The sequence below is a fragment of the Eutrigla gurnardus genome (assembly GCF_963514095.1).
Source record: "Eutrigla gurnardus genome assembly, contig: SCAFFOLD_51, whole genome shotgun sequence".
Lineage (NCBI taxonomy): Eukaryota > Metazoa > Chordata > Actinopteri > Perciformes > Triglidae > Eutrigla > Eutrigla gurnardus.
The window spans coordinates 173,958-184,238 of NW_028155430.1; the positions used below are offsets into that span (position 1 = coordinate 173,958).

The following is a 10,281-nucleotide window of genomic DNA, read 5'->3' on the forward strand; positions in this document are numbered from 1 at the left end:
TTAGGGGGTGGAAACCTCTACTGAATAGAGTGTCCAAAAAATCTGATGTTGCTTTATGTTTTGCTGCACAGAGTAGATCAATGTTCACATCTCCACAGATCATGTATGTCTTGTTTTCATTAATTCTACTTATTATCTCTTCTAGACTATCTACAAACGTTTCTACATTTGACCCTGGGGTTCTGTATACACAAGTAACCACAATGTTTCTGCTCTTTTCTAACTCAATTTCCACAGTTATACATTCCATTAGATTTTCTTTAACAATTGTCATATTTTGAATTACTCTGCACCTCAAGTCTCTGTCAACAAAAAAAGCCACTCCCCCTCCGATCTTATTTTCTCTATTTATGTAGTGTAACTCATAGCCATCAAGATGAAACTCAGTGCCTCTCTCTTTCTTTATCCATGTCTCTGATAATGCAATCACCTTAAATTTTCCTTTTAATTTATTCAGATACTCTTTAATTTTAGTAAAGTTTGCATACATGCTTCTTGAATTAAAATGAATTAACGAAAATGTATTGTCCATTACAATTTTAGCATTGAGCTCATCATCTGAATAATATTTACAAGTGTCAATGATATTATTAAACACGTGACTCTCCGGGTCTACCTGATATTCAAAATCATACACTTTGCAGTCAGATCCCATAAATGTTCGATTCTCTAAGAACTCTGTCATTTAAGACGAGGGAACTGAATACAGCAAAAAAACAACAACAAACAACAAAATTTCATGGTGACTGTTTTTACACAGGGAATCCCCAGTCCACTTTCCTTGTCTTTATTTTGTCTATCAGTCCATACCTTTTTCATAAAGTCACTTTCTGGTGTCTCCTCTTCGACTCCTCTTCGTTTTCCCTCGCGCCTCCTCTTCATCCTCTTCCTCCTCTTCTTCGTCGCCGTCTTCATGCTTTTTGATAGCATCCAATAATGTCTTTACCCCAGACAGCATTTCTTTTGCCGGGTTTGCTCTCCTGCTGGGCGCAGTCTCCCACCCGGAAGCCTTCAGCATGGACTCCAAGTCGGGCTCTCTGGGCGTCATCTCCATGGCAACTCCATAGTCGCGGAGCCCCTCTGCTGCGTGTCGGGGGTCGCGAAACACTCTCACTTTTCCTCCAGCCTCTGTTATCTTCAGCCTTGCTGGAAAAAGCACGCGCGCCTTTATCCCTCTCTCCTTCAGTTGCTTTCTGACATCCCTGTACTTTGCTCTCTCCTGGAATACTTTGTTAGTGAAATCTTCGTCAAAGTAGATGCGGGTGTTATCTTCCAGTTTAATCTCTTTCTTTGCCCAGGCGGCACTGAGCACCCTCTGCCTCGTATTGTAGCTTTGAAAACGCACTAGAATGGACCTGGGTTTGTTGATATTGTGCTGAATCAGCTGTCCAGAGCGGTGCGCTCTTTCAATGGGTATTTCCCCCTCAATTTTCAGCGTGTGGCGTAACACTTTTTCCACAAACCCAATCATGTCGCTTCCCTCTAACTTTTCAGGTACTGCATAGATTCTCAGATTCTTTCTTCGCGATCGGCCCTCAGAATCTTCACATCTTTCCATCAAATCTTTCTGAACACGTAGAGTATGAATCAGTACCTTCGACAACATGATTTCCTGGTCCTCCTTCGCCGCAATCCTGGACTCCGCTTCTTCCATCCTACTATCCAGCTCTTTGATTTTTTTCTTTATCTCGCTTATGTCCTTCTTCACCACTTCGAAATTGCGAGTTGTTTCGTGGCGGAACTCTCTGATTTCTCTCAGAATTTGAGTAAATCCTTCCACGTTTTCCTCCTCAGACGCCGAGTCGGTCGTTTGGCAGTCTTTGTATGTGTTTGTTTGCTTCTTAGGCATCCTTATTCCTCAGATTTAATGCTGCTTTATATGCTCGTCGAAATATTGATATTATTGGAGCTCAGCCAATATTTTGTAATTGTTTGTTCTCAATTACAATTGTTTGCTCTCTGAGGATCTTCATGAGCACGGTGTCTCGGCAGCCATCTTTTCCCTCTTTTCCCCACATATATCATTTATGTATAAGATAAACAGCTTTGGACCCAGAACTGACCCCTGAGGGACCCCACAGACTATGTCCAAGTTCATTGATGTGTTATCTCCAATTTTAACATATTGGGATCTCTTGTGTAGATAACTCTTGACCCACTGTAATGTTACACCCCTAAGGCCATATCTCTCCAGTTTAGCCATTAAAATATCATGGTCAACAGTGTCAAATGCTTTTTTCAGGTCTATGAAAATTCCTATGGAATATTGTTTTTGGTCAATAGCGTCAGTGATGATTTCCACAGACTCTGCTAAAGCTTGAGCAGTCGAATGGTTCCTTCTGAAGCCATACTGGCTGTCATATAACAGTTTATGTTTGTTGATGAAGTTATCGAGCCTATTGTTGAATAGCTTCTCTAGGATTTTTGACAATTGTGGCAGTATAGATATTGGTCTGTAATTTGTAAACTCGTGTGTGTCACCGTTCTTAAACAGTGGCACAACCTTGGCAACTTTCATTTTATTAGGAAAAGTCCCAGTTTGAAATGACAGATCATCAGGTCAGAGTTGGTACCTCTGTCTTATTCGGGGGGGTGTGACGGAGGGAGGAGATTCCTTCCAGTCCTGGTGCTGCCTGCTCATCAGGCTGAATGGCTGGCACCTGGCAAGGTGTGGGTGTGGCCACTAGGCCTGAGCAGAAGTACTCTGCTCAGGCTACGCAGTCTCTCTCTGCCTTTGGTCTGGTTTGGATCTCTGGTTTGGACCAGGAAGTACGAGACAGGGAATCACACTGAGGACAAAATAAAACAGGAAATCAAAACTAAGGAAACCGAACATGACAAAACACAGATCATGACACAATGTAAAAAAGTGCCATCTTTTCAAGAAGGAGCTGACCTTCCTGGGACACATTGTCTCATCAAGAGGAGTTGAGGTGGATCCGGCCAAGGTCGATGCCATCAAGGCCTATCCAGTACCCACCGACCTCAAAAGCCTTCAGAGGTTTTTGGGGTTGGTGGGCTGGTACCACAAATTCCTTCCAAGACTGGCAGATGCCGCAACGCCACTCAACAACCTCAAGAGAAAAGACGTCCCTTGGGAATGGTCTGCTCAGTGCCAGGACGCTTTTGAACACCTCAAAGCACTATTGCAGTCACCCCCAGTACTTGCTCAGCCAAGTCCTCACCTGCCATTTGAAGTGCATTGTGATGCCAGTGATGTTGGCCTAGGTGCTGTCCTGATTCAGACCGTTGAGGGCATGGAGCAGGTCATTGCCTTTGCCTCAAGAACTCTCCATGGTCCTGAACTGAGGTACTTCACTTCAGAGAAGGAGTGCCTTGCGGTTGTGTGGGCGGTGGTGAAATGGCGCCACTATCTGGAAGGGGACACATTCGATGTGTTCACTGACCACAGTGCTCTGGCCTGGGCATTCAACTGCCCCAAGATAACATCTCGCCTCACCAGGTGGACGCTACGGCTACAAGCATTCTCCTTCAGAGTTTATTAAAAGAAGGGCTGCTCCAATGTTGTTCCGGACGCGCTATCCTGTGCTCCTCAACCAGCGGACCAACCACTGGGAGAGGTTAGTGCAGCAGTGGCGGTAGCCAAGTCTTGTTGGGCCAACTTGCCTAGCTCCTTGCAAGAAATTGAGAAAGCACAAGAAAGTGATCCCCTGTGTCGAGAGCTCTTCCAATCCATCTCAGAGCCAGTACCGGGTCAGATTCACTACCAGCTCCAACAAGGGGTGCTCTACCGGGGCGTGCCTTCCAAGTATGGCGGTTTTAATTACCAGATGGTCGTTCCAGCGAGTCAGATTCCGGAATTCATGGCATACTTCCACGGCAGTCCATTCGGTGGACATCTAGGAAGAATGAAAACGCTGTTGAAGATCTTGGAGGCCGCTTGGTGGCCAGAAATCAGAAAAGATGTCTGGAGTCATGTCCGTGCTTGCCAGAAGTGCCAGCAGTACAAGGCTTCCAACGTTAAGCCAGCTGGACTGATGCAGACGACAGAGGTCAAGGAACCAGGAGAGATGATCGGAGTAGACTTCATGGGCCCATTGCCATTTAGCAGAGCCAGAAATTCAACTCTTATGGTTTTCGTTGACTATTACACCAAGTGGGTGGAGCTATTCGCTCTGAGGGATGCCAAGACGCCAAGGGTGATTCAGATCCTGAAGAACGACATCTTCACCCGCTGGGGGGTGCCAGCCTTCCTAGTGTCTGACCGCGGCCCCCAGTTTACAAGCCAGCTGTTGACCAGTCTTTGTGGATCCTGGGGCGTGACCCAGAAGCTCACCACGGCGTACCACCCTCAGACCAACCTGACTGAGCGGGTGAACAGACCACTGAGACCCATGATCGCCTCCTATGTGGAAGACCACCATCAGGACTGGGACAGATGGTTGCCTGAATTCCGCCTCGCCATCAACACCGCAGTGCACGAGACCACTGGCGTGACCCCTGCCGTGTTAACTCTGGGTCGTAACATCAAAGGCCCTCTAGAGTGTCTCATACACAATTCTCCTCTTCCTGGCACGCCTGCATACCACACACTGCACGCACACACACAACTCATGAAAGAGGTTGAAAGACATGTCAGTGCAGCCAAGGCTAGACAAGCCAGGTATTATAATGCGCGACGCAAAGAGGTACACTTTGCTGTCGGGGACCTGGTCTGGATCAGGTCGCACCCGTTGTCTAAAGCTTCTACAAGTTTCTCTGCCAAGCTTGCACCCAGATGGTCAGGGCCTGTTAAGGTAGAGAAAAAAGTAGGTCCTGTAAATTACCGTGTTCATTGGTCGACTGACAAACTAAAGGTGGACAATGTGAATGTGGTAAACATGAAGCCCTATTATGGCCCTGATAAGCCGCTGGCTGGGGGGGGATGTAAAGATTGCCATCAAGTCATCTTTTTCGGGCTGGGATAAATGAGGGTATGATGCATATGTATGTTTATGATAAATATGTGTTGTTATTTTGCTCATTGAATATTATGCCATTTATGTCTATTTGATGGTCGGCCAAGTGTATGGAATGCGTGTTGGTGGATAGGGCCGGACTTCTATGCCGCTGTCTATATATGGGGACAGGGAGAGCGCTCGCCCCGGGGCGGAAATGCTTGACCGAAATCCGGTACGGGGAACCGGCGCACGACTGGGGCCCGACTGCTGGAAAAATACCGTGACCCTGTTGGAATCTAACCGTTTTTTGTGGATTACCTTTTTTGGGGGATCATGAGAGGGATGCAGGACAAGGACATTTTTTTTTTTTCAAAACAAGACGATATTATTTTATTAGTGCATTTGTAGATGCATGTCAACTTAGTAAAATGAACAGTAGCGTTGGATAGTTAATACATAAGGAATAAAAGTGGTCAGGAAGAAATATTTCCTCCTAATAGGATTAAAATAGCAACACAATTTATATGTATTAAACTAATTTTAAAAGCATCAATATAAAGTGCCCATTAGCTCCAGTCCCATACAATATGGCTTCTTTTTTTTTTAAACCCTCAGACATTTTTTTCAAAGCTTCTTGGAGTCTGGTAGATCTTGCACAAGTGCAGGGATATTTCTGCAGATGTAGGTGTTGGGATCTTCATCCAGAGTCAGCAGCTCAGCCAGTGACGACACGCAGGGATCAGGGTCGACCAGCATCGCCGGCAGGCGGGACGACCGTCACTCGATGCGGCACGACCGACGCACTGGTGTCAGAAACTTCAGCTCTTGGATGTTGCCCTTCCTTCTGGATCTACTTGTGCCGGCATCCTCTTTAATTTTCTTGTTCACACTTTGCAGGTATGGCGTCGTCCTCACACTGTACTTGATCACTGAAGCATCTTCCGTCTGTGGCATCGTCTCCATCACACACTCATCATCGCTTCCTCCTTCCTCATCCGTCTCCACTTTCTGCTCCTCACTTTCTTCCTTATCCTTCACTTGCTCAACCTTCGGCTGCTCGCCAACATCCTCTGGTATTTCCTTCATCAGTTTGCCGTCCTCCATGTCAACACCACTGCACACATCTGTCACCTGTGAAAGCTTGTTGCATCTAGAGGGCGTCTCCATGGCCTCCAAAGCATCGCACAGGTTCACAACAATATCGTCCACACTGCCTAGTGGTTCAACATCAGAGCTTTCAAGCAGGTCCAGCGTGGTGGTCATGATCACTGGAGTTTCTGATGCCAACACTGCTGTCTGTGTGTCGGCACAGTGAGCAGCAGTAGCAGTCTCTGGGTTTCGGGCTTCCAGTCTGGGTTCGGGGTCAGGGTTGCACTGTGCAGCTGGCTGAACGTGAGATTGAGGTTGTGGATTAAGACCAGCTTGAGGTTTTGCAGAGACGTTAGATTTAGAAAGTTCTGCCGTTGTCATGGCGGGTCTCTTTAAGGCCTTGCCCTTGGAGGCCAGCCACTCAGACAGTTTGGCTCTTCTTTCCTCGGCCGTCTCCATGGTGAATCTGTACTGACTGAGGACACTTGAGACAGGTTTGTCGACCGTCTTGTCCGTCACTGGAACCTTTGGCTTTGAGGTCTGAGTGCGACCTTCCTTGGTGGGAACCACTTTAGGGTTTCTGGAGCTAGTGGGGGCTCGTGTTGATGGGACAGTCCTGGCAGGGGGGCGAGTAGAGCGCAGACCAGCAGGAGGACGGCTGGTGTCAGCAGGCTTGGTCACCTGATCCAACACTGACTTGGACCTTTGTGACACAGGTTTGTGTGTACCATATCCGGTCAGGTCAGCTATAGATTTGGACCTGCTGTTCGTCACGTTGCCCACCCGTTGACCATCTGTTGTGCGTGCTGATGGTTTGGGATCTGCCCCGCCCACGGTGGCTGTTGACCTCCAAATGGATCCGATTTTTGACTGGACTATCTTGCCTTTGTACATGCCAGGCGCGGGTTTTGATGGTGGCGGAGCAGCAGCAGCTGGTGGCCTCGGAGCTTCTGCAACTATTTTCTTGTGTTTCACGCTTTGTTCGGTGAGGAAGGCCCGGCTGTGTGTCAGCCGCCGTTGGACAGCAGCTCCTTTCAGAGCCCCAGCAGACCTCGTGTCCACCTTAACTTTTAGAGCACCCGTTTTTACAAATCTGTCCTCTTTCTTGCCGTTTGTCAGTTGGAAAGGAGTAGCGGACGTTTTCTCGCTGAGTGAGGACTTGCTTCCACATTCAGGCTGAGCGTTTTCCTTGTTTCCTTTCTTGTTGGTGTGGTGTCGTCTTGAGACTGCGACGGTGTCCATCGTGAAGCCTCGACCAAGTCAGATAAAGGGAGATTTCTTGCTTCGATGCTGTGTTACTGGTTACAATACGGAGAGAAAGTCCATCCAAAACAGAGCAGCTCAGGAGCAAAATAAGTCACTCTCCGCCCCGCAGGAAAAAACCTCTGAAGGCTTTTGAGGTCGGTGGGTACTGGATAGGCCTTGATGGCATCGACCTTGGCCGGATCCACCTCAACTCCTCTTGATGAGACAATGTGTCCCAGGAAGGTCAGCTCCTTCTTGAAAAGATGGCACTTTTTTACATTGAGCGTCAGATTGGCCTGGTGTAGCTTTTGAAAGACTGCATCAAGGTCCTGTAGATGTTGTTGCTCTGTCCTGGAAAAGACGATAATATCGTCAATGTAAACAAAGCAGATGTTTCCTCTCAGATTTCCCAGGACAGTTTCCATCAGCCGCTGAAAGGTGCCACCGGCGTTGCGCAAACCGAACGGCATCACCTTGAACTGATAAAGGCCGCGATGAGTGATCATGGCAGTCTTCCTCTTGCTATCTTCACTCATGGCGACTTGCCAATAGCCACTCTGGAGATCCAGTGAGCTGAAGTACTGGGCCCCTCGCATAGACTCCAGAATTTCATGCACGAGCGGCATTGGATAGGCGTCATGGTGAGTTTTAGCGTTGAGCCCCCTATAATCCACACAGAAACGGAGTGACCCGTCTTTCTGTGGGACTAAGACCACTGGGGAGGCCCAAGCCGGTGACGATGGCTCAATGATGTTGTTACTAAGCATCTTGTCAAGATGTTTTTCAATGATGACTTGCTTTTGAGATGACACACAGTACGCTCTTTTACATACCGGAAGCTCATCAGTTGTCAGGATGTTGTGCTTGAAGACATTGGTGATGCCAGTGTCCTCTGTCCACACCGAGGACCACTTCTGCAACAGAGGTCTGACCACGTCAGGTTGAGCCTCAGACAGTGAAACTAGAGATTGTAGGTTGGAGTCTTCAATCACTGCTGCATAGAAGTAGGCCGATGGGTCTGGGTGATTCCACTGCAGTGCGTCACGAGATTTATGGAGAAACGTGTGTTCTTTTCCTCCTGGCAATACGTATTTCCCTAGGTGGGGCTTCAAGGTGATTTGGCTTGTGCGCATAAAGTCCAGGCCTAGCAGAAGAGGCATGCACAACTGGTCGTCTTCCAGGATGTACATGTTCACCGTGCAATGGGCATCATTAAGTGTTAGCAGCAGGGTGGTTTTACCTACAGCTTTGCTCTCTTGCCCATTGGCCATTATGAATTTTTGGTGTTCTTTACACAACGCCTCACCTTCTGCCTTGAGGTGATTCCACAGGGTCCGGCCCATCAACGAATATGTGCAGCCCGTGTCCAAGACAGCGTCGCCCTTCGAGCCACGGATAGCCACAGACACCACCAGAAGAGCTGGAGAACCTAACACGACCCCGAGATCCGCCTTCTTGGATACCTGGTCGGCTGCTGGCTTCTTGTTGGCTCTCTTGGAGGCCCGATCGGTAGGATTGTTTTGTTGGACACGGCTCCAGTAATCCTTTGAGTGGCCCCAGTCTCTTTCAATTAAAGAGCCCACCTTCACCAGCTGTTCGACAGTGGACACAATGCCCCGTAGGCCACTGGCCAGCTTCGGGTTGCAGGCATTGAGGATGCGCCGCACAAGCTCGTCTTCGGGCATCCCCGGACGCCACTTCAGACATAGTGCACGGTAGTCATATGCAAAATCTCTCAAGCATTGTGTGGGTTCTTGTATGCTTGCACGAACCAGCTCCTCCATCTCAGTTGGATAGTCAGAGGGCAGAAAGGCTTCAAGGAAGGCACTCTTGAATGCCTCCCAAGTGGTAATCTTGTCACGTGCAGCTAGCCACCAGCTCCGCGCTGGTCCCTGAAGGACTGAGTTTTTTTTTTTTTATCTTTTATTATGAAAATATACTTTTGGCAATTTTTTACAAGTTATTTACAAAAATGACACATAAGAGAAACAAGACAGACTGAAAATAACCTGGACAGACGTGAATGGAACTGAAAATGCGGCAAAAAGCGATGAAAAGAACTGAAAAAACTAACACGCACAGAAATCAGGGAGAAAACAAAAGAGGGGGGGGGGGGGGGGAGGAATGAAAAACAGACTAAAAAGGAGAACAAAATATAAACTGTCAAAACACAACCCCTTATAACACACCCACATAACCCAGACACTTACCAATCATCAAAACAAAAACACAAATCACCCAACTCATTTACACCACAGAACGAACTTCCCGCCACCAGTGAGTCCAGTTTGTCGGCGTGATGTAGTGCTCTGAAGTGTGATCGTGTAATGTTTTTCCAGATGTGCGTGACTGCTGTGTGTTTGTGATCGTGCAATGAAATGTTCCTTCGGGTCCATGTGGCTTGCCTCGCCAGTGACAGTAACGTGTTTGTGAGTGCGTGCTTGTGTGGAAGTCCAAAGAGCAGTGTCCAGGGTGTGAGTGTGGTCTGAGTGTGATGGCAGTGTTTGTGCAGAATGTCCAGCAGGTGTTCCTGAAAAGAAGAGAGTTCCGGGCAGCTTGCGAACAGATGGGTAATGTCTTCGTCATGTTTCCCGCATACTGCACAGGTCCTGGAGAAGAGCTCCCTGTGGACCTGGTGCAGGACGACCCCAGTGTAGACCCTCCTGTGCCTAATCCTGAAGTCCAGGTCGAAACAGAGGTGGGGGATGTGTGGGATGTTAATGTTGCGCCAGATTTTGCTCGCGTCCGAGCCGGGGAAGAGCCCCCTCCAAGCTGCCTCGGAGGCAGGCCGCCTCCCCAGCCCGGACACGAGGATGCTGTACAGGGCCTTGGTGGATGCTTCAGTCAGGGGATATTTTGAGGTGTTGTGGCACAGGAGGAATCCCAACCGGGGCTCCCGCACCGGCCCCTTTTCGCAGAGAGCTCTTCTCCAGGACTCCGGCAAAGCCCTGTCTAGCCTATCACCCGTGGATCTAATGTGCCCCGGCCTATGTTTAACCCTCCCTCTCTTCAATGTCTCGATTACCTTGGAAAAATGGAAATAACC

At 48.3% G+C, this 10,281-nt stretch overlaps 1 protein-coding gene across 1 annotated transcript; it reads right to left on the reverse strand.

The window, feature by feature from the left end:
* Positions 1–5,060: 5,060 nt before the first annotated feature.
* Positions 5,061–7,352, reverse strand: LOC311010285 (uncharacterized protein). The gene has a single exon (XM_084040821.1). The coding sequence runs from the start codon at positions 7,230–7,232 to the stop codon at positions 5,679–5,681; it is 1,554 nt and encodes a 517-aa protein (XP_083896947.1). The 5' UTR covers positions 7,233–7,352; the 3' UTR covers positions 5,061–5,678.
* Positions 7,353–10,281: the final 2,929 nt, after the last annotated feature.